Below are 25,523 nucleotides of genomic sequence, written 5' to 3'. Positions count from 1 at the left end.
TACAGACAGCAGAACAAAATGGGTATGAACTAGTACAACTTCTCTTAGGCATCAAAGTCTCACTATATTCCATAGTCTGAAACATTCAACTATACCATTTAATGCTACAGAAAAGATAATAAGCCAGGACTTGTCTGCAAAGGGACATTTCAATGATGTACTACATTATGATCATCCATCCTCTAAGCCACTTAATCCAATTCAGGGTCACAGTGGACTGGAGCCTACCCTGGCAGCACAAAGTGTAAAGCAGTAACCAACCCTGGACAGAATGGCGGTCTGTCACAGGAAACATGTACAGACACCCACTATTTTACACTGTGCCAATGTAGAGATGCCAGTCAATGCAACCTAACCTTTTTGGAATGTGGGAGGAGACCAGAATACAGAAAGGAAACCCATGCAAGGACAGGAATCAAACCTAGTCACTAGCTGTGAGGCAGCAGTGCTAACCACAGTGCATTATGATAATGTCTTGGACAAATAAATCTTGAGGGTGGAGTTTATTTGAATGGCTCTTGGGGGGAAAAACCTACCAGTATATCTGTTGTCTATCTTGCATGATTCATTATCTGGACCCTTGTTTCCCAAGTCCTCTTCTCCCCACCATGATGGCTGGCCATACAGTGGTGTGGGACGAGGTACAGGGGCCTCTGTAGAGAAGAATTAGTGAAAAACAAACACACACACACAAGAATACAAAGTTTATATGTACTGGGGTGTATTAAGACTGGATATATCAGTCAATATACAGCAAAACTAAAGATCTAATGCGTCACTGCTTGAGCAGCCTATGAGCACTTGTGAATGAAACTTGCACAATGCAATAGGTTACGTTCAAGGAACATTTCTCCATTGTGCAAAACAGTTCCAGTGTCCCATATTCATTTCTCAAACCTCATTCTCTTACCTGTGAGACCCTTGCGTTCAAATCTCTCTAATTTAGATCTCTCCTCTTGCAGATCTTGCCTCTTCTCCTCACTGGCTTTCAAACCCATGTGTAGCTGATTGGTGTATTTCTCATGCTGCAAAAGCATGAGGAAATAAATAATCAGTTTGCATTATCAAAAGGCCGACATATATTTATGTTTATATATAAATAGCCATATAGTGGTGTAGGACGAGGTACTGTAGAGAGGCATTCACACACATATATAGTGTAGTGTGTGTACTTACACACACACACACACACAAACACACACGTTTCATAACATTAGTTTACATTTTTTATCATGTATGCACAACACAAGTCTGTAAGGCTACAGCAGTTATAGGCAGCTCATATACAGCTCTCATTTAAACTGTGATCTACTGAAACACAGAGCAGCAGCATGATCAAGGCATGATTGGTGGGTTGTTTCTCTCAAACGGACAGCGGCTTGCATACCTTTTAAAAATTTCTATAGACATCACGATAATGTTATTGTGAATTCTTTTGACCATAGTAATCATGTAGTGAAAATCTAACATTGAGCCTGCCTGAAAATACCACAATATATACCATACATATATTGTGTAAGTGGAAGAAGGGTCCACCGAATCCAAGCCTCCTAGATTGCAGAGCTCTCTCCAATGTGCTGGAGACCATTCAGTATGGCATGAAACAACTGATGGCTGCTAGTTGATTATTGCACCTGTAGGTCTTCACCTGGCATCACGTAGCAGGGATAAATAAACTGCTAGGATAATAGCCAAGAGTCTTCCCTGTGCTTTACTTAGGGACACGTAGTATGAACAGCCTGGTTTTCTCCATTTGCCTCCCTTTTCTCTCTCTCCCTCTGGTCGACTACTCAGGTTGTAATCAACACAACAGCAGCTCATCCCACTGGAGCTCCACTCAAAAGCTGTGTGTCTTTCGCTTCTCCATTCCTCCCTGATCTCCACTCTCACTAGCACTTCAGACCCTTCTGCTAATCAGCACTGACCATGGGGTTCCCTTGCCCTCTTTGGATGTACTACCATCACATTATATTCCAGGAGTACTCACAAATAAAGGCACTCAATCACCTTGCAATTTCTGCCTGCATAGTGTTTTGTTTATGATTTGTTACACTCCCAATGCACCAGCACTCACTATATATACTTTCCCTTAATTTATGAAGTCACAGACTAAGGCAAAGCTAGCTCTGCTTTAAAGAAATTCGGATATGAGGAATGACCCAGGAGAAGACTACAATGCCCTTGAGAGAAATTTTGCATAACTGTCACCATATTCAAACCATTACTTCATGTTAAATTGAAAAAGTGCCACAAATTAAGTCACACCACAAATCTACACTCCAACTCAATTTGCATTCTTATGCCAGATTGCATATTTAAGGATTATGCTTCATAAAACGATTATGGTCAAAGTGTAACCTACCTTAAGGGCCTCCTCTGGAACTTTGTGTTGACTCCGCTCGAGAACATACACATGGGAATGTTATTTTCTGAGTTAAGATAATATTTGCTATAATATCTGCAATTAATAACTTTAAAAAAACTCTTAAAACATGCAAAATGAATCGACTGACAGTGCAAAGGCAAGATATAGAGGCAGAATGCAAGCCACAAGTTTATTTAAAGGAACAAGCAAACAAAATAAAACCAAAAGTGAAACGAAGATTTAATATAAATGCCTAGCATACACATGGATGTGAAGACCATACAACACCAGACAACTGCAAAATAATCCAATACAATAACCAGCCGGGCAGGCGGGGGATTGGGGATTGGATAGAGAGTGGGTTTTATACACAGTGAAACAAGGGTGAAACAAGACACAGGTGGAATGGATCCGTGATAAGTGACAAGGAAATGAGAGATACCTGAATGGGGTTGTGGCAAGTTTAAAAAAACAAAGCACATGAAAGGTTTGGAAATAAAGACAAAACAATATATTTGCTAGTTTTATATATTAAGCTAAAGTACAATTACAAGGCTGACAGAAAATGGAGAAATACATGCACTCCATTAAACATGTACCATTTTTGTGTTTGCATATGCCTGTAATTCTTCATGTGTGGCTTGACTTCTCAAAGGCCCTTTTCACACCTACCATTAACATGTGTCCAGGGTGATCAGATCATGAGTGGCCAGAGTGTGAGAAAGGCATAAACAGGGTACAGTGTGTCTTGGAGATGTGTTGTAATCAAATTAGTCAGTCCACTTTCAATTGGTGTCTGGCACTTTCAATTGGTGTCTCCTCTCTCATTTGTTCATAAGTTGGCACAGCAGGCAACACAACTGAAAATTTTGTAACTTCCTGCACTAAACACAAGCAAGGATTCATAGGACATTACTGTTTTAAAACAAATGTAGAATGAATGTAGAAGAGTGACCTAGTAAATGTCCATTGCACTTCTTTCAGTGGTCACTCGAGATGCATTCAAATAGCCTGTTTACACCTTGCTTTAATGTGTTTCATATTAAGCTTTTATCTGGATTCATTTCATCCAGATTTCACCGTCACTAAAATGCATCTGATCTTACTTTCCCATGTATAAAGCACTCCAACCCTCACATCTTTCCATTTTACTTCCTGAAACCTACTGTAAAAAATGTTTCCTCATCAGCTATTATCAGTGTATTAAATGCTGTCAAATACTGGCAGAAACAATCTACAACAGGCAACAAAACATCTGCTTGGTTGCAGGATAAGGTTTTGTTTGGCAGCTGCTCTAATTTCTGCAGTCAGCCAGCACTGAATTTCTGCTTGCAGAATTGTATGTGGATACAAAAGATGCATTCTCTTTACACTATTAAATGTGGGTCTCTGACCACCTAAAAATATTGTCCAAGTGATCCAATCACAGTGGCTTACACCTGGCTTTTCATGCGGTCGAAATCCGATCACCAAAAAATGTTAATGCAATGTGTAAATAGGCTCCATATGCCAGGTGTAAAGAATTATGCATTTTGTAGTCCCTGGTGATCAAATCATTCAAGGCACATGTTTAATGCCAAATGTGACCAGAGCCTTATGTCATAGAAGTGCAAGCAATGTTAACCACTTTAGTCTTATTAGCCACACATACAGATATTAAAGCCAGTCACTATTTCTAGCAACAAAAGGATATCGTATCCAAAGCGAATGCTGTCAGACAGCTTCAGAGTGATGTAGGTCTGATCAGGGATCCTTAGGTCATTCACAAATGTCTGAGGGGAACAGAAGAGCAAAAATGCATTATAAGGCATGCTATAAAGGCAGATGTATTAGTCAAATAACTAAAATTATGCATTTTTTTTTAATGGAACTGCTTTTAAATTATACCCACTCTATAAAGAGTTATTTTTATAAAAGTTGGCTCATCTAATCCCAATTATGCTAATAAATGTATTGCTAATGCCTGTTAAATGTTTTATTTAGGTTTTATTGTTAATACAACACACCATTACTACAACAAATGCTTGATATTAAATAACTGATTAATACAAACAATTCTGGTGTGTAAATTAAGGTCACAGTCTCCTGTAGATTTTCATTTGCTTAAACAATTTAATTAAATCAACATTTAACACCCATCACCAGTCAAATCTATATATTTTGATAATGTTATAGTTAAGCAGGTACTGCAGTGGAGTATTAAGATTTTTGTGTGGTTTCAGTGCTACTGCAGGTTCAGTACATGCCACCAAGGTAATTTGAGAGAAAGGGAAGCTTTCCGATTCCCAAGCTTCATTACTGCTTCACTAAACTGTCAATAGTCATGCCACACCATCCACTGCCAGCGCCGATGAAAGTTTGAAGTGTTTAATAAAGTTTCTATAATATGTCAAAGACAAACTAATCTGTTAATTTAAAATGCATGTGAAGTGAATGGTTATGTTTTGGAATAATATGCAAAAGTAAATTTGCTGTCTATATTGTATTATTTCATGAGTCCTCTGTGAATAGTGAGACACTTTGGATTAGTGAGCATGAGTTTGATGTTACCCCATTCAGACTGCCCAGATCTTTAACCAGGTGTTCATCTGTGGCAGGGCTGAAGTTAATGACTGCATGCTGTTTATCCACACTGCGAGACTGGGTGGAGGAAAAGGAAAGAGAAATAGAAATTTCCTTTACTGTTACAAAGCCTACTGCCACACCTAAGAGAAAAGTTGCTTATGGGTCTTCCTAGACTAGACAAAGTTGAATAGGCATATTCAATTATAAGCCTAACATTTTTTTTCAGAATCGAAATGTGTGTTCCCTTCCATACCACAATACAAACTTGGAGGGAAAAATCTTATAAAAAAAAAAAAAGTGTTGAAGTGTTTCCTCCATTTCACGAACCCTTTCTCCAAATAGATCAATATGCTCCACATATCTCTTGGTAGCTGTAGGCCCCATACAAAACCCTCCACAGTAGATCTGCTCTCTGCTTCACAGTAAGAGGTGCCCACCAGAATCTACAAAACCTCTGGCACCAGCAAACATAACCATGACTCCTTTAGACCAAATAGAAGATTCTGTGCTTTATCTTTAGCATAGATTCCTGAAATTATGTCTCCCAACAGTCATGTAAAAGATACAGCTAAATATGTTTGTGCTCAAATTACTCAGATTCTTTTTGAACATTCCTGTGACAAAAGCTGAGGGCAACCCACTTAGTGTAGCCTTTTCAAGCATGAATTATTAAAATTGTTAGATGGATTTTTTTGTAAGCTTTTTACCTCCAAACAAGACTTGACCAATAGATTAATTTTTCAATATGTATTATTTTGATGGACACACAACTGTCCACTGTAGTGGACACCATACATTAACAGTTTAAAATGTATCCCATTTACAATAGTATTGGCAATTAAATTAATTTACTAAATCCTTTTTGTAGAAAGAAATAATTCTCTAGTATTTGTGTGCTCAAATGTGCACAAAGACACATGCAGCCACGCACAGAAATGTACGTGCGCACACACCCACACCCACACACACATGCACACAATCTGCCCCTATGCCAATACCATACTGAAATTCAGTATGGTAGCATACTGTGACGTCAGTGGCAGAGAGGAAGCGAGAGGTGAAGTTCCAGTAACAGGTTCTTTATTACTCATTTTCTCAATGCAGCAATACCGAGTCTAGTGGCTTTTCAGGAGCAGAGTAGCGTCTCTCCAGTAGGCTCGTGTGGTTTGAATACTAATGTGCAGCGCTGTCCCTCCGAACCTGTGGGTGTACAAATACGCGTACAGGTAAATGAGACGCAGGTGTCTCCTGTCAGGAGACAGGTGACTGCGAGCGGGGAAAGTGAGTGACACGGTCCTGGTCTGGCAGGGGCGTGTCTCTCCCCCCCCCCCCCCCCCCCCTTAGGGGACCGGCCAACCGTGACAGAACTGCCCCCCCCCCCCAAAGGCCCTGATCGGCCCGCGGCCCGTGGTTGACCCAGGTCAGGCCTCAGCGGGCGCCGCCTTTGGAACGAGGCAATGAGGTCGCTCCTCAGGGCCGTATCCCTCCCAGTCCACCAGGTACTGGAGGCCCCTCCCCCTCCTACGGGAGTCCAGCAGAGAATGCACCCTGTATGCCGGGCTGTCCTCCGTCTCCAGAGGCGGGGGAGGGACATCCGGGGAATCCCCCCCTCCTCCGCAAGGGGACCCTCCTTCACGGGCTTCAGTGAGGATACGTGGAAGGCCCGGGAAGCCCGACTATTCCCCGTCAGGCCTACTCTATAGGTTACCTCATTAACCCGGCCAGTAATGGAGTAGGGGCCCTCATACCTTGCCTCGAGCTTGCCTGTGGCTCCTGCACGGCCATCCCTGGTAGAGACCCACACCTTCTGCCCAATCTCCTACTTGGGGGTCTCTCCTCTTTTCTGATCGGCCTTCTTGTAGGCAGCAATCGCCCTACGTAGGTCCTGGTGTGTCTCTTCCCAGGTCTGTTCGCTTTCCTGACACCATCTATGCACCGCCGGGTGGTCCGATGTAGGGACGTTCCAGGGGTAGAGAGGCGGTTGGTAGCCTAGAACACACTCAAAGGGAGTGAGACCAGTTCCTGTGTGTCACATGGAGTTCTGTGTGTATTCTGCCCATGGGAGATACGCACTCCATGTCTCTGGGTAGTGGTTACAATAGAGGCGCAAGAATTTAACCAGCTCCTGGTTAACCCTTTCCACCTGCTCATTGGCCTGGGGGTGGTAACCAGACGTCAAGATAACCGTGATGTTAAGCTTGCCCAGTAATTCCTTCCATACCTGTGATGCAAACTGGGGACCTCGGTCTGAAACGATGTCCTCAGGTAGACCGAATTGTCCTGGTGGAACAGTAGGTCTAATGTGGTGGGCAGGGCTACCAAAGGGACAAATCGAACCATCTTGAGAACCGATCCACGACAGTCAGAATCGTGGTGTTGCCCTCAGAGACTGGCAAGTCGGTTACAAAGTACACTGCCAGGTGGGACCTTGGCTGGTGGGTTGTAGGCAAGGGGCACCTTGCTGTGTGCGCAACCGGGACAGGAAGCCACATACCTCACTACTTCTTTGGGCATAGCAGGCCACCAATTACGTGCTCCAATCAGTTGCGTGGTGCGGGCTGCGCCTGGATGACCCCTCCCCAAGGATGTGCGTGCCCACGTGATAAGTGCACCTCGATGTGCTGGGGGACGATTGGCGGGACATTATGGATGAGGATTAGCAGCCTTGATCTGTTGGTCCAATTCCTATTCCAGGGACTCCAAAAAGCAGGTGGGCAAGAGAACCGGCTCTGAGCTCATGGACCGCGTTTCTGCTGTGTATTGTCGAGAGAGCACGTCCGCTCGGGTGTTCTTCTCTCCTGGCCTGTAGGTGACTTTGAACTGAAACCGGGAGAAGAAGAAGATTGACCACCTGGCCTGCTTGGCGTTTAGTCTCTTGGTGGTCTGAAGGTATTCTAGGTTCTTGTGGTCGGTATAATGGGCGTCTTGCTCCCTCAAGCCAGTGCCTCCATATAAAAGTTGGCGAATCCCAGAAAGCATTGTAGTGCTTTGCGTGTAAGCGGCCTTGGCCACACCTTCACTGCCTCCACCTTGTCTGGTTGCATACTCACACTCACTTATTGAATAGCGTACCCTAGAAAGTCAACCTCCTTGCGGTGGAATTCACATTTCTCAGCCTTACATTACAGGGGGTCACTAACAAGGTCTGTAGCACGGCCCACACGTCACGCACATGTTGTTTCCGAGAGGGGGAATAGAACAAAATGCCCTCAACACAGGCGATGACGGATCTTCCCAAAAACTCCCAAAGAACCTCATTAATGTAGGCCTGGAAAATCGGCGGGGCCATTGCCAGACCATACGGCAGAACCAAATACTCATATTGGCCCGTGGAGGTGCTGAAGGCTGTTTTCCATTCGTCTCCCTCCTTGATCCAGATTAGGTTGTATGCGCTACATAAATCCGGTTTCATGAAATACCTGGCCGCTCTCAGTTGTTCAAGTGCTGCTGGTACCAGGGGAAAGGGATACGGGTACTGCACCAGCTTGTTGAGTCCTCGGTAGTCCACAACAAGGTCTCTCCCTCTTCTTTACAAAGAAGACCGCTGCTGATGCTGGAGTGGTCGAGGGTCGGACATACCCTAGTTGCAGCGCCTCTTTGAAATACTGTTTCATAGCCTGCTCCTGCTCCTGAGAGAGGGGGTAGATCCTGCACCGATGGGGCACCGCTCCCTCCTTGAGTGTTACAGTGCAGTCCCAGTATCGATGCAGTGGAAGCTGAGTGGCTTTGCTGGGGCTGAAGACCTGCTCCAGGTCCTGGTACTCTAAAGGAATAGGCACATGCCTATCAGCTTCAGGGCTTTCTATTGAAGTAGCCTGGAGGGGTACTGCCATGTTTGGGAAGCACCTCCGATAGAAGGATGGTGCCCACTGCAGGATCTGGTTTTTCATCCACAGCATCTGTGGATTGTGTGCACGTAGCCAAGGCAAACCTAGGGTGAGAGAGTGAGACAGGCCAGGCAGGAGGAAGAAACTGATATGTTCCTTATGTCCCTCCCGAGTGAAAAGGAGAACCCGGGGAGTTACATGGGTAATATATCCTGGGCCTACCAGACCCCCATCCAGGGCCTGTACGTTTAGCGAGGAGGGAAGAGCAATGGGCTTGATACCTAGCTTCCTCGCAAAGCCCCAGTCCATGACATTCCCTGCAGCTCCTGAATCCACTAGGGCATAAGATGACAGTACACAGCCTTTGCACGATACCTTAACCGGTAATTTAAACAGGGGGCGAGAGGAAGAACAACTCACCCTACTGTCGCCTCTTCCTCTTCGCTGTACCCCGGCTGCGTCCAGCTGCATGGGCTCATCAGGCATGTTGGTTTGCCGGGCGGGTCCGGCCCCGGTTTGTTACGTAGCCTCCCGTTGCACACTCAATCTGCGTGGGTTCCTTCCAACGTGTTCCTGCCACTAAGGTCCGGAATTCCATGGCGTAGCCTCAGGCACAACAGTGATTGCCCGCAGAGCCTTCCCTGACGGGGATGGTGGAGTGCCGAACATAGTTTTCCGATAAATCCCGCATAATCATTCATAAGTGGAGAGTTATTTGTGACCAAAGCAGCACCCCATACACGTGCTTTTCCCGTGAGCCTCGAGATGACAAAGCTTTTACATGGTTGGACAGTCGCGGTCAAGCAGGATGCGGGGACAAGTGGCAGACACAAGAACATACGTTTATTTGCAAATGTAACATATAACGCTTAGCAGGCTAACGGGGTAAAACACCGACAACACAAACACGTAAAGGATAGACTTTTATACATGTATGCTAATGACACAACGAGGAGCAGGTCTGAGACACAGAGAAGGCATGGCCACTTTGACGAACACAAACACACACACACAGAGGTGTTTGGGGGGAGGGGCTGTATCGTGACAGAGCCCCTCCCCAACGGTGCGACTCCCGGCATACCAGCCTATCTGGCTGCGGCCCTGAGACCAACGCCAAATGGCGAGGCCAGAGGACGGAATGACCCGACACGGGCCAGTGCGAGCAAGACAGAGGGGGTAAGGACAGGGACCAAGACGACAACAGGCACAAACAACGTGACGGGGACAGACACAGTGACTGGGACGGGTAGAACATTATTTAACAAGTTAAGGAGTCCAGGTAAGCCGGTGAGAGTCCCGGGCTGTTCCCCAGTTGTCGGCTGGGCTGCAGTCCAACCCGCCTGCAGAAAATCACCGATTTGTGGGGCGGCAACCTTTGCTGTCCCGCCACAGGGGGCGCACCAGCCACCTTGCCCATCTCTGGAGTGGGTACTGGTATCACCTCCTTCCTGCCTTCGCCAGGCTTCGGTATGGGTGCAAGAGTTCTGGGGCTGTGTGCCCTAGCGAAGGGAGTCCTCTCCTTGAATAAAGCTGCCTCAGGGAGTTTTGAGAATGCTGGCTTGCTTGCGCCTAGGCGATACCTCCTGGACGGAGCCTTGGGCTGCCTCGTAGGTGCTGGAGGCTTGTCGTTCCCACTCTCCGTGGGAGAATCCCCATGGACGACCTCCTCCACCTACATCGGTGGATACTCCGCATAATCGGACCACATGTCCGACCGCAGACTGACATTACTGTACTCTTTCTCTCCACAATCAATCATCGCAGTCCTTATAATTGTTCATGTAGGGGTCGTAGCACCCAGTGGAATCCACTTCCGAGTGTCGGTTCTTGTAGTCCGGTTGATCTCTGTAGGACTCAGCAGAGTCCAACCCCGGACCATAATCAGGGCCCCCCCAAAATCGTCCAGTGGGTTCCTCCCCTGTTGTGAACTTATGGAGTGAGGCCAGGACGAGTGAGGTCCTCTCCGCAGGATAACAGGAGTCTTCGGAGTCCAACTCCGAGTACCGGACATCATTGTACCAGTCCCAGTGGCCAGACGCAGTTCCATATGACTCCCCAGCGTCTGCAGAGGGACCACACTCACCTGGACCGCTCTCCCCTACTGCGAGATTCAGGAGTGTGCCCAAGAACATGGAGGGTTTCCCTGCGAGGGTTGGGGGAGGGTGTTTACTTTCCTTCCCAAGGCATCCTTCATCGGTAGGATAGACTTTTATACATGTATACTAATGACACAAATGAGGAGCAGGTGTGAGACACAGGGAGGGCGTGGCCACCTGCCACAAACACACACGATGTAGGCGATTGGGGGGAGGGGCCGTATCGTCACATGAAAAACTCATACTGATTAAACTTTGACGGAATATACCCTACAACATAATCAGAATTTTTTTTGTACTTGTGCTTCTTGTAGAATAAAAGAATGTAGACCTATGTTGCAATATTTCAGGGTAGTTTCACGGTACAGCCCGTCCTCTCAAGCGTGTGTGTGTGTGTGTGTGTGTGTGTGTGTGTGTGTGTGTGTGTGTGTTTTTGTTCATCAGTGTGGCCACGCCCCCTGTGTTCCATACCTGCTCCTAGTTGTTTCATTAGTATGCGTGCATAAAAGTCTAGCGTCTGCGTTACTGTTGTCGGTGTTTGGATACAATAGCCTGCGAGCTATGTTGCAATTGTTACGTGTGTTTCTGTTTAATGTGACTCGTCTCCACATTCTGTTTAGCCTCCCCGTTGCAAGTAGCAAATATTAAATGATCATACAGAAATACAGTAAAGATTTAGGAGATGCCCCTGTGTTGGTTTGGAGTAAATATTGCAAATCATGTGGTTTAAAATCATGTTTGAATATCTGTCCACTGTAGTGGACACCATGCATGAAAAGGCTAGAATCTGGATCTTCTTATTAATAAATACAGTGGTGTGAAAAAGGTCAGGTGTGGTCAGGCGTGGCAGTAATCAGGCCTGGATGTGGCTAGAGAAATTGAACTCAGCTTTCCAAAGATGCGATAAACCATAGGTAAATTTTGTGTTTAACAAGGGGGGGGGGGGTGCAATCACTTTTTCCACACATGGCCATGTAGGTTTGGATTTTTTTTTTTCCCCTTAATAATAAAAACCTTCATTTAAAAACTGCATTTTGTGTTTACTTGTGTTATCTTTGTCTAATATTTAAATTAGTTTGATGATCTTAAACATTTAAGTGTGACAAACATGCAAAAACAACAACAACAAAAAAAAAAGATATCAGCAAGGGGGCAAACACTTTCACACCACTGTATGTGTTCTGACAAAAAAGCCATCTGTAATGGCCAGAGTGCTGCTGGGCAAGGAGCAGGATGTACAGACTCGCTCAACGGAGACAAATGTTTGTTAACATACGAGACAGACACTGGCACTCACGTATAACAAATCGTGAATGTGAACATAAATATGACGGACAAGAATAACATGAACACCAACATAATCAATGACCAACAATAATGCACACACTAACAAGGGTTTAAATAAATACAAATATGACTAGCACACACCTGCATTGGTTTAGTCTTAACAACAAAGGTGTGGTTACAAACGAGACACAGTCAACAAAGAACTCCCACTGCACGCGGCAGGACATACAACATGACCAGTGGAAAGGGAGCGTTCCGTGACACCATCTCTCTGGCACAGCAGCCAGAACACACTATCCTGAGTAACAGTCTCTGACACACTACCTTCTCCTTCAAGGGGTCTCTGACACAGGGCTTTCTTCTTTAGGCAATGCATCCCTAAGCTTCACAAATTCCATGTGTTCCTCACACAAACATCCTTCTTTCAGGCTTACATCCATATCCCTCAACAAGAATTCAACACTGTGCTTCATACCATTCCCTCACCACTGGTTGGGGGGGGGGGGTCAGGAGGTGAAACACTATCCCACTTCTGACACCATTTGGGACAATGTTAGGTGGCTGCGACCATACCCAGCCTCAAACCTGAGGCTTCCAGATGTGTGATCTGAAAAAAGACCAGAGCCAGCTCTCTGGCACAGCAACCAGAAAACATATTTTCCAGCTTGAGTCTCCATCACAATGCCATTTTCTCTGATGACGCTGTCCCAGCATATGTAGTAAACTGACAGTCCTGCACCTGACCATGCACCAGAAACTTACAATCTTTTTAAGGTGCTCAGTCAGTTCTGTGCTCAGTCAGTGCTCATGATAGGAGTGACCATCTTACCTGAAGCATGAGCTCACAGTCTTCCCTCCCAACAAAGATCATCTCCTTTGGCAGTCGGTGGCGGGTGCCAGAGCTGCTAACCAGAAACCATGACGTCACACTCATATTTGCTCCTCTGAGAAAACACTTTGCATCCTGAGAAACAGAGGAATTGAAATTAAGGACAAAGTTGTGGGTCCATACATCTCAAACAAACTGCCCATAATCCAATACCATATTGCTACTTCTGCAATCTCGGTCAGTATACTGTATACAAAATCCACGTTATACTTCCTACTTGACTGAGAAAATAAGAACACCTAGAGCTACCTTGGCCAAGCCAATTGCTAAACATTATTTTTGAAGAAATGCTGCAAAACCGAGAAGAGTGAATAAATACAAAAGCAACTAAAGCTGAAGCAGACCTCAATGAAGAATTAGTTCCAAAAACGGAGGGTCCATGACCATTTGTAATTGGTTTATAGTCAGAGTTTCCAACCAAAGCCAGCAAACTATATTGTGCAAGTTGTCAATGCACTGTATAAACTAAAGGTAGAAACACCAGAAATGTATTTGACCACTTGAAAACCACATGTATGTAAGAGGCGGTGACAAAATTATGTGCAATAATTAGCTTCAGTAGCAAAAAATATTTTTAAGGACTGAATAGCAACAGCTACATATTACACATGAAATCTGTGTGTGACAGCAATGCATAAATCTAGTAGCCACTCCTCCACATTGCTATAATTCATGTGGAGATATTTTTAGCCCATGCTAATTGGTCATAAGCATTACAGAGGTCTTCTGGTTAAATCACTGGAGAGTAGAAAATACTATGATATGATTAGCAGCTCATTTCACTCCCCCTTTATCTAATGATGCACTTGCTGTGAAAAGGTAACAGCTAATCACTATGTGAAAATCCAATACCTTAATATATAATGTAGTGGAATAAAGTAATTTCACATTTTAAATATATGCACTGGAAGAGACTGGCATGCTTTCAAGGTAGCTAGCTAAGCTATCTTGCTAACTAGTCTCAATGTAAGAGAGCTATCTCTTGAGGTGAGAAATGGCCAGAGAGTCTATCTATATCTTGTGTTCAGTTGAGGCATTTACCATATGTAGTCTAAATGCATTTACCCTATGGCATGTTGCAAGTTCATAGCTAGCTATTGCGCTAGCATAAGATTAGCTGAATTATTGTTTGAGTAACTTATTAATATTAGAAACAGTATTATTGTGAATCAAAAAAGGGTGGAGTCTAATTTAAGAAGGCAAAATCAATGGAGTAAAAATAATCAAGCCAAATTAAATTATGAACTAGAATCGTATAGAAATCCCAAATTGGTAAAACCTATCTGAGAGTTTAATATTCCTATTTCCAGGGTTGTGAAACACATTTTCAGGTTCAATATGACTTCAATTGGAAGGTCACATTTATGTTTTATGTAATTTGTGTCCACTAATTCTACATTTCTGAAACATCCCATAGAGGGTACACATTAGGCTTCAAAACAAATCTCACTTGATGTCTTACTAATGTTCATAAAAATTATATCTCCAAAACCTTTCAGCTATATATTACAACAATGCTGTGAGGAACCTACAAATCATTGCAATCTGTGATCATCTAGGCTGAAATATTATTTGATGCTGTTTGAAATTTGGGATTGATTTTCCGTGTCTTGTGTATCATTTCAGATGTTGTTCAGAAGATTATATGCTTATGTAGGCCATATAATTATACGCTTATATAATTAGGTAGGCCAAATACATTTTAGTGCTCTAGATGGTCAGTTACTTCCATTATTCAGAATTATATGATCAGACTTTTTGTGTTTTGTCAGCACAGTTTTGTTTTAAGTGTCACAAATAAATGCTGTATCAGGTACATTATGGGTATTATTTGTTTGTTTGTTTTTCTTTTAATCACAGGTACATTTCTTCTGTCTTATTCAGTTCTCAAACAGATACACAGAATTATATTTATATATTACATTAAAAATCACACATATGCATTGCAGTACATAATAGTAAAATGTAGTACCAGTTTTATATATCTTACAATATATGATTAATATATTACCAACATTAGCCATATGTTCATGCATAAAATTTTGATTCTTCAGAATAACCATCCTATACTTTGATGGCACCTTTGCACGCTCTTGGTGTTCTCTTAACCAGCTTCAGTCCATGATGACATTCTCACATATGCAGAGCACTTGTAGGTTGCCACTCCCTTGTTAATCGGTCATGTGCAACACCTGTCCTTTATCAAACTTGTTAGTGTGTGCATTTAAGGTCTTGTTTGGTTATCATTCTTTGTCGGTGTTAGAGAAGTGTGTGAAACACGGGGTCAGTGTAATACTGTGCTTGTGCCACTCGGCTATATTTTACTGTTTATTGCTTTTTAGTCTGTTATCGTTCTTTGTGTTTTTGGTTTTGTATGTTGTGTTAATAAACATCTGTGTTGTTTGAACCACGGCTCACCTATGCATCCTGCCTCGCCTCCCCATAGTTACAGTATCTGAAACTGGTTGTTACCATCCATATATGAAAAGTGGCAATAATCTGTATACTATAAATTGTATTAAGAATATATTATTGGTACATTACACAATACAATTAAAGTACATTTTAATAATTATTTATATTTATCATACATGCTACGTTTTTGCTTTTCTGTTTCTATTACAAGTACACCTAATAAAAAATGTAATTTTTATGTAGGCTATACAAAAGCCTGTTAAGACACTGCAGTTCTATAAAATACCACTGACTCTTCAGATCTGTTCATGCCAGAGAAAACATGCTTTGAATATTTCATAGTTATAACCCAGTATATATTTCATAGTTATAACCCAATGTAGGTTGCTGGCTGAATAAAATCAGCTGTCATAGATGACAGCTGTGTTAGTGGCTTTTCCCCTGAAATACCACTTTACATTAGAGAATAGACTATTTGAAAAACAGAATTATTTTTGTAATAAATCCAATTAATAAGCAACATGGAAATAATAATTGGAGCCAGTAGCTGAAGGGTTTTGGTTGATAGATGTAACTTTCTAAACCTTTCAGTCAATATTACATTTATTTTAGTGGCTTCATGTTCCATTGTAAGCCCTACTCTGATTATTAATGATTAAGCCACTTAATGGCACTATGTCATATTAAACATAATGCTTCATGTTAAGTACAGGGATGTTTGGACTCGGCAAAAACATCAGGTTGAGTACTGCTACATAAATAAACCAATCAAGTGATTATGAATAGCTGTCATGGATTGTGAGCCAAGTTTTCACACTTAATGGCGACCAAGTAGTAAATGGTCATTTCTGAAGACCCAATTACATTTTGAATAATGGGAAGATAAGAAGCTATCCCTACAGTAATATTGAGACAATTATAATATAAAATATCGATTTTAAATCGTTGTATTTGAGTAGCTCTTGAGTAACTTCTGCATGAATACAGTACAGCCGATGTCTTGGTTTCCTTTGTACCTAAATACCCAAATATTTTACATGAATAATGAACGTAAGAGGCAGTTATGTTATGGTGCAGTGATTCAGCACGCAGATAGAGACACGTATTATATAGTCGATGGCTACCTTAACTGTATTATTTTCAAATTCGTTAATGAAAGCGTTCACCGCGGCCTATTGATGCTCGAGGCGTTGGTTCGACCACAGCTTCATTCTTAGCGGATGTGATTTAATGAAACCCCATCAGACAGCACGACTGGTGTTCGGAGACAGGACATCACGTTTGAATAAAATAATTAAATTGTACGATAAAATGAAGGGTTGCTTAAGATTTAAAGGGGATATTTCTTAAACTGATATAATCATGTTAGCATTACTTATATGATCTATACAAGTACTACCTATAACAATATTTAATGGCATTTAATCTATAACCGTTTAACGCTTAACGTGAGTAGCAGGTTATCCAACCTATCCAGCGGTGCTAAATACTCCAACCTATATAGTTAAAATCCCTAGCCGCAACGCTCGTCCAGTAGTGACACCATTTGCTTACCTCCCCGTCTCGTATATCTTGGTATTTCGTGATATCAGATGCCTCTTTCAAAACCTGGCGTGGTCACTCCAGATATCTGCACCATCAAAGCAGCGTGTTTGGATGCTGTCATGGCATTTGCTTCCTGCACTGGTGTCACCATGTAGGGACCCGTGCCGCCTCGTGTGCGCCGGACAAATTGATAGCATAGAATTTACAAACAAGAATCGCAGTCAAAAATAGGAAACTGCAATTCCAGATTTCCAGATTATCATCATATAGGGAGAATTTCTGAGACACTGAAACACAAACCCTCACTAGCTTCAAACGTAGCAGTGCATGACGTCAGTCACTATGTCTGAATTTATACACGAATGTTTATCCCATCGCGTGATTTCGTTCATGCTATTTTGATATTTTACTGTTTTCTTTCATTTTTTATGAATTAAAGAAAAGTAAATTGGTCAGAGGTTTAGTCGATAAAGCATAGTGTATGCATATTAAGATTAATATATATTTTTAATATTTTCATTCATATGACGAATCATTCAGCTTGCAGCAAGAGCCGTCACGCACACGCAGCCCTCGCATCTGCTGCTTAGACAGCTGAACATGCCAAGTACAGATCTGAGCTAACAGACTATATAAATCGCACAGAAAAATTAGTTGCACAGAGATGCTGTATATTTTTGACTAGATTATCACTTAGACTTCTGTCCAATGTATTTGCAAAAAAGGCAAAGGATTTCCTTGAAGACAGATACTCCTACTCCATACCAGCCCCGGGATCGGGTCACATTAAAAAGAAAAGTCCTGAATGACTTACCGCTATTTTTCCGTGTCTATTAGCGCCGACTAAAATACTTGCCAAACGTCATCTACCAGCAGTTTAGCCTATGCATTTTTATACTGCTCAATTAGTCGTGCTTAAATATACAGGCCCATAACCATAACTTCCAATATGAAATAGGTAATACTAATTTTGCGTAAATAATTGCAAGATGTAGGCTACATTTACATTTACCTCTACGGCATTTAGCAGACACTATTATCCAGAGCGACTTACAAAAGTGCTTTGTCATTTACTCATAAGTACAATAAACAAGTACTTGTTTGTAATAAACAATACCCTACAATAAGTACTAGTTTCAGTTAGTTAACATAGGAGCAAGAACTGCATTAGTTAACATAGGAGCAGGAACTACATGGAAAAAAAGGGTTATTTTGCACTGAAGTGCACTGAAGTGCAAAATAGTGTGATTTTAATCCAAATTAAAATTAAACAAACACCTACCTGTTGTATCCTGTAGTTACATGATGTTCAACCACTAGGGGTACGTAGGACAATAATATATAAGAGTGGGGAAAAAAAAAACTTGACAGTCTCTTGCAGCTAAAGCCAAATACAAATAATGTAATACATATGGACTTTTTTTGCATGTGTCTGCCATTTGATACCAAATATTGATGTGCATGAGAAACAGATATCTGATATAACCATGCTATATTTGGAAGAATCTGATAATGCATCAAGAAGACTTTTGGAATGCCAGTATCCATACAACCACCTGACCTGCCAAGGTCATAAAGTGTGTTATGGATACAGGCTCTGCTGGGTCTTTATTTCCAAATCAAGTTTAAAATCAGTATGCCTGTGCCACTCCACTGTCTGCACCTTCCACTAGACTCATGAACTACACACAATAGTATAGGTACTCTTGCCTGCAAGCTCAAATAAATGCAGGAGCTGCTTCTACTACAGCCATATTCTTCTTAGTGGTAAAGGGGACCTGCATTGCTGGGCATGGATCAGATTACTGCTTTGCACCTTTACATCACTGGACACAGCAAGCATACTTCATCCTCAGTGCTTCCTATATCTATGCTCTCCACAAATACCACATTACCTCAAAATGTACCTGCAGATAGCAGCTGGGTTAAGTCCTTTGTGCATAGAATGAAACTCAACCCAGCTGTTAAACTGGTACACCACAAGTTGCAACAATTGCCTTTTGGAGTCTGCAGAGTCTGCGGAACTGGACTGCTTGCTGAATCATTGAGAAAACTGTCCCACTGTCTCCCATTGTGGTAACTGGAATGAAGACTCAGAGGATTCATCTTTTTTTTAATTTATGGCTTGACACCTGCACCCTCCACCTTATAAAAAATTATGGACACTATTTTGCAAGGTGTACCTGGTGTCCAGAACTACCTGGATGATCTCAGTGTCTAAAGTGCTACTCTTGACAAGCCTGATTTAAATCTGCATGCTGTAATACTGGAACTGATATAGACAGGCCTAGTATCGAATAAACAAAAGTGACAATACAGAAAGTCCTCCTTGCGTTTCCTTTGACATACTTAGAGAAGGAGAGGGATATTCTTTATTGTAATTATACATCAATATACCGAAATTTCATTGAAGCCTTCCCAAAGTGGAAAAATATACATTTATAAAATACACATTTACATGGGTTACACAAAGGGTAGAAAGAAAGTAGATTCCAGTCTTTCACTGTTGATATTTTCAATATAAATTACTGTTTGACATAAACGTCAGGGTGGTCAGTGGTCAATTGCTCAAGACATTCCACCTCATTCCTGTAGGCACTCTCATTGTGGTCAACACTGTGGTGTTGTCTGCAATTTTTATGATGTTGTTTAAAAAATGAATGGGGGTGCAGTTGTATGTAAACAGGGTGAAGAGCATGGGGCTCAATGTGCAACCCTGCGGGGTCCTGGCATTCAGGATAAGAGTGGAGGAGGTGTGGTTTCCAATCCTGACTCTCTGTGGTCTGTCAGGCAGGAAGTCCATGACCCAGGAGCACATGGGGCTGCTCAGTGCTAAGATTACAGGTTTGCTGACCAGCAGTATTATTACTGTTGATGGACTTCTGCCTGATCAGGAGCACCTGGATGCAGGCCTGAAAGCTCTTACCCCATCTGATACAGATGCTTTGCTGTCTTTTGGAGCCTTGGGTCATGATTAAGTTTTAATATCATTTTTCACATGTTGTGGCCCCCATTCATGACTGTATCAATGCCAATTTTACTTGGACTGCTCAAAGATGTTTTGAGGTTGTTAAGCAAATGCTAGAGACCAGCATTTAGGATCTTTGATCCCACTCTCCAATCAGTGCTTCCCACAGATGCAAGTTATTTTGGACGCTGTACTGGCTAAGATACAGGCAGATGGTGCTAAGAAACCTGTAGCCTTTGCTTCCTGCAGATTGACTTCAGCAGAATGCAAGTATTTGGTAGTTAAAAAAAGAGGCACTATGTTACATTTATACAGCATCATTATTAGAACCCAAGGACACTTTACAGTCAATACACCAGTGAGAACCGCACTACTCTCATCCAAAAACTGCAGCCCCCTGGGAAATTGCATCAGGCACAGGAAGAGAGAGGATAAGAACCAGGACAGAGTTCCATCCCTCGTTGGGCATGCAGACAGATTCACAGTCCTTCACACAAACAATCACACCAGGACAAGTTCTTTTTCTTTTTTTTTACAGTAACCAATTTTATGTTTATAGAGTTTAATTGATGCTTTTATCCAGATAAATTTACTAGTATGACTGAGTACAACTTGAGCAATTGAGGGTTAAGAGCCTCGCTCAGGGGTAACTAGGCAGTGGTGGGGCTTGAATAAGTAACCATGTGATTACAAGTCAAGTACTTTAACCACTAAGCTACCACTGTCCTACCAATGGGAAACTCCACCCAGATAGGGAGCCAAACCCAAGACCCTAGCACTGAGATGCAAACAGACTAACCACGAAGCTGCCCACTAGCCTGCCTATGGAATATAGATAGATGGACTACTGATAAATGGTGACTATACCTATGGGGCCAATGTTTTACCCTGTGAACAGACAACCAAGCCCTCACATCCCTACTCACCACAATCGCCAATCGCCAAGACTCACACAGCACATTGACTTTCCCATCTTCCTCTGACTGTGATTACTGACCTTTATTCTAAAGTCTAACCAGATTTATTTGTCTCTTCCACTTTTTTAGGTCTCATTCACTTTGCACTCCTTTTTTTGTGGATGACTATGAAAATGCCTGTCCTTCATGCTCCAAACTAGAGGCTGGGAGTCAGAACTCGACACATTACTACAAAGTCAAGCATGAGCTCTCCATTAAGGACAGTGCAAACATGCAAGACTGTTGGCACTTATTTCTGAAGACTTCAGACACTTCTCTGCTTAGCTCTGGTTTTGTCTCCATTTTCTTTGCTTTCTGAAGATATTTTTCAAGCTACAGTGTCTCATTATTTACAGAAGAACTAAGAAGCCAAAAGTGGTCATTTTTCTTTGTGATTTTCATATTTTTAAGATAAGTGCTACAGATATAGAAACAGGACAGTCTCCTGGATACAATACAAAACAAAATAGAAAAAAAAAATAGAAAATGGCTCCTCAGGTTACAGAACACATGTACTGTAATCTTTCAGAATTCTACAGAAAATGACTGCTGGAATGTGTTTTTGGAGTTTAATAATATACTTCTTCCTGATCATTGACTATGTACATAAATCATTCAAATTAGCAGTCATCAAACTACTCATAAAGAAAGCTAACACTGACCCATTTCAGTTGACAAACTTCAGGCAGATCTCAAACCTTTGAGGTAATAAAAAGAGTGTTGACAGGGAAAAGAAGCTTAACAGTGCATTAGGCATAATAACATAAAACATAAAGGAGTATAGAGATTCTGTGTCCTTTCAGAATGATTTGGTACAGGGCTGTAGAGGCCTCTGCAGGCTTCTGCAAAGGATCCGGGGTAGGCCTCAGTGTATCTCAGGGTGAAATATATTATTGCTGCACCAGACTCAGGACCATGTAGAAAAACAATTTTCTTTAGGACAAGGTCAAGAGAAGTCTTCAGTTAGAATGTAGTGGTAATGGGTTCCAACTGGTGTGGGTGTTGAATATCAGTTTGCATATATTGACTAATGAATGGTTTGGATGTGATGGTGGTGAATGCAAACACTAATATTTAAAAGAAGGTAGGGTGAATACATAATCACTTCTGACAAATATATAAAAATGTGGGTTGATTGTTAAACGTTAGACATTCTCTGGAGTGTGTTTTGACCAGGTATGTGTCTTGCTTATATTGCTTGAGCTCAGTGCAGAATTTGACATCATAGATAGCAATTTACTAAATAGACTTGGGTGCCTGCTTTTGTCTTTATATAGGCTACCTCTAAGTGAAATTATTTATAAACACTATGCTAATTTCCATGCTGATGACATAACGATCATGCTGATGATAGTTATGTCACAGCTAAACCAGAGGACAAATATCAGTTTAATATTAGAGGAATGCGTAAAGAACATGCAACATCAGATGTTGAGAAATTTCCTTTCACTTAAACCTGACAAAAAAAGAAGTACTTCTTGGACTCCTGTAATGTCTTACTATCTGGTTGTACCACTAAGTGCATAAACAAGCTCCAGTTCAAAATGCAAGTCACAGTTCTTCCTAGAACTAGAAAGTTTGGTCAAGTTACTCCTCTCTTAGCTACATTGCACCAACTCCCAGAAAAATGTTGTATTGATTTTAAAATACTGAATGGTCTTGCTCCACAGTATCTTAGCAAACCCCCCAGTACGTTAAATCAAAAGGTGCAGGCTCTTTATTAATATCTCAAATAAGGAAATCTACCACAGTGTTATGATTCCAACAGGAACAGGTGAAAGACAGAATGCATATGCAGGAGGCGGTTTATTAAACGAGGGAAACACAAACACGAAGGGCAAAATAAACAGGGGCAAGGGGAAAATACTAAGGCAAGGTAATACATGAACTAGGCAAACAGCAACTCAAGGGCAACAACAGGAATAGCAAGCATACTCTAACCACAATAGAACAAACCCAACTTACCAAAATAACCAACAACCTAAGGAATGAAACACCGGGCTTAAATAACCAAGACAATCAAAGACTAACAGATACAGGTGAACATGGGCACAGCGAAAACTAAAACAAGGAGTGGAATAGAGGAACAGACGAGGGGCGGAGAAAATGAAACCAAGGTATGGAACAGGGAAGTAAAGGAAAACAGACAGGACAGGGAAACCAAGGAAACAAGGATGCCAGGATGGTGGCCATTCATGACACACAGGGATCAGAGCCATTTACTATAAAGCTCTCATACTATGGAATAACCTTCCTGCCAGGGATGGACTGGTCATCATGAGTAGCGGGACAATTCCCAGTGGGCCTCTTTTTATGTGTCCATCAGCCATCATGAAAATGTCACTTCCTCCAGGATAAACTGTAATCATAACAACTGCAAAAACATTAATAATGAATGCAAAAGAGAAATGCAAAATGCAAAAGACTCAGACATAGTCTCAATATTTAAGGCTAGGCTGAAGACCAATTTGTACTGTCAGGATTTTTATTTAATATGTCATATCTTAGGTTAAGGTGATGATGAGGGTTCATGGGTATTGAGAGTTATTGTAAATTGGAGGGCCAGAGGAGGATGGGCCCCCCTTTGAGTCTTGGTTCCTCTCAAGATTTCTTCCTCAAACTCTAGGGAGTTTTTCCTTGCTACTGTCGCCCTTGGCAAAAAGCTGCTTTGTAACAACATCTGTTGTAAAAAGCACTATATAAATACATTTTGAATTTTTACAATTTTGATGTTATTATGCTATCGCTTCACCTCTTTTTATCACACAATTTGCTGACAGCAGTGGAGTGCTGATGTTCCAGGAAGCCCTCATGTCGGTGTTTCCTTCTTGCTCTATCCTTGTAGCTGTGCTTCCATAGCTAGTTTTGCTGCAATCCATCCTTGCACACTATAGATACCTAATTTACACACTTGTATAATATAAGTTGTACAAATTATCTCTCCCCTGTTTCTGCTGAGGTACTCTATTCCTGGTGTGTGGTGGCTCCTCTGTATCTATGCTGATGTGATTTCTTGGACTAAAAATAGTCCAATTTTAAGTCCACTCATGCTAAAATAAATAGCCCAAGAAGAGCTAAAATAGTCCAAGAAGAGCCCAGGACTAACCAGTGGCTAACCACTGGAGGATGGGTTCTTGAGTCTTGGTCCTCCCAAAGTTTTTCCTTGCCACTGTTGCCTTCAGGTTGCTCATTAGATATCTCATTAGATATACATCTGAAAAGGTACTTTTTTGACAATGTGTGTTGTAAAAAAAATAAATCTATATAGTTTATCTGACTTGATATTCCTTAGCAAGCAAGGTCTAAGTGTCATTTTATGGCTATTGTTAGACATCTTCCCACTACAGTTGTCTTGTTTCCTGTTTGTGGGCAGGTGGTGAGCCAGTCTGATGAGGTCGAACTAATATTTAATCAGAGGAGTAAGGAGTAATCTATATTCACTACATTGGAGTAGTCTGGATCTCTTTGGGGAAAGGAGCATCTGGCAGTGTAATGTGTGGTGGCCCGAGTGCCGCAGGACGCGAGGCAGGACGCACACTTCCTCGACAGGGACGAACATTTATTAACATAAACGGCAGCGGCACTCACGTATTACAAACGATAAACATGAACAATTAACGATTGACATTAAACAAACACAATGCATAAGGATACATCTAACATAAACAAGTTACATTTAGACATTACATCTACATTGACCAAGTACGCCGCACACCCTGACGCGAGTTTAAATACACACAGACAAAACGAAGTACAGGTGTGTGCAGGCGTGGCCACAAACGAAAGTCCTACTGCACGTGGCTGGCCAAACCACGTGCCTCGCGGGAGGCGAGCGTTCGGTGACAGGCAGAACTCCTTTGCCCATTAATTTTCAACAGAAAATAAAGCACACCTTGAGCCACATGGAAAAAGAAGATCTATATGTAAAATTTTTATTCTGATTTAAATGAGCCATCCAGCTAAGCTATAGAGCAAGGTTTCACCATTGCAACAAAGGTGATATGCGCGGAATTCTCACTTAATTAAAGTACATCGTAATTTCTGCTGCTGTTACTGGTGGCTCATAAAACCTGCACATTGCTGTGTTAATTACTGTTACAGATTTTTTTTAATGAGTACTATGGGAAAGTGAACTATACAAACTCTGCATATGAAATGCTGATAATAATGTTATCAGTTGAATGAATGGTACTACGACTGGTTCATAGGCTGCTTCCAGTACAAATGAATTTGGAAAAGAATATTCTAAATATGAATATTGTTGCGACTACTGAAAAGTCATGTAAAAAAAAAAAAAATTAAAAAAAAAGCACAAATGTAAAGTAAGCAAGATTAAAACCAGAAGGGATAAAATGCCTAATTGCTACCCCCGAGACGTACGGAGGAGACCCAGAGGGGTGTGAGGGCTTTGTCGTTCAGTGCAAACCTTTTTTTGGATATCAACCCCAACTGCTCGACCACGCCAAGGTCTCTTCTGTAATCTCCAGGTTCAAGGGGAAAGCCTGTACCTCGGAAGCTGCTCTCGTGAGTAATGCCTCCCCGCTAATGAATGATTACGCCGGTTTCATTCAGGAGCCACTGGAATGAGCCTGCTGTAGTAGATGCTTTTA

General features: G+C 42.0%; 1 protein-coding gene across 4 annotated transcripts in view; it reads right to left on the bottom strand.

Annotated features, from left to right (window-relative positions):
* cep170bb (centrosomal protein 170Bb) overlaps positions 1 to 17,300 on the bottom strand; it is a 31,335-nt gene extending 14,035 nt beyond the window's left edge. For 3 of the 4 annotated variants that reach the window (XM_027005276.3, XM_027005294.3, XM_027005285.3), the window contains exons 1-7: positions 16,999 to 17,300; positions 12,970 to 13,104; positions 4,916 to 5,005; positions 4,059 to 4,137; positions 2,363 to 2,421; positions 911 to 1,025; positions 537 to 653 (exon numbers count right to left, since the gene is read on the bottom strand). In XM_027005276.3, the coding sequence (XP_026861077.3) occupies positions 537 to 653; positions 911 to 1,025; positions 2,363 to 2,421; positions 4,059 to 4,137; positions 4,916 to 5,005; positions 12,970 to 13,074 (565 nt within the window). In that variant the 5' untranslated portion in view covers positions 13,075 to 13,104; positions 16,999 to 17,300. The remainder of the gene's footprint in view (positions 1 to 536; positions 654 to 910; positions 1,026 to 2,362; positions 2,422 to 4,058; positions 4,138 to 4,915; positions 5,006 to 12,969; positions 13,105 to 16,998) is intronic. The other variant, XM_081718154.1, reaches the window with a different exon arrangement.
* Positions 17,301 to 25,523: the final 8,223 nt, after the last annotated feature.

This window comes from Electrophorus electricus, chromosome 7 (genome assembly GCF_041902795.1).
Source record: "Electrophorus electricus isolate QZ-2024a chromosome 7, ASM4190279v1, whole genome shotgun sequence".
Classification (NCBI taxonomy): Eukaryota; Metazoa; Chordata; class Actinopteri; order Gymnotiformes; family Gymnotidae; genus Electrophorus; species Electrophorus electricus.
This window is presented reverse-complemented; position numbering and strand designations above follow the sequence as displayed.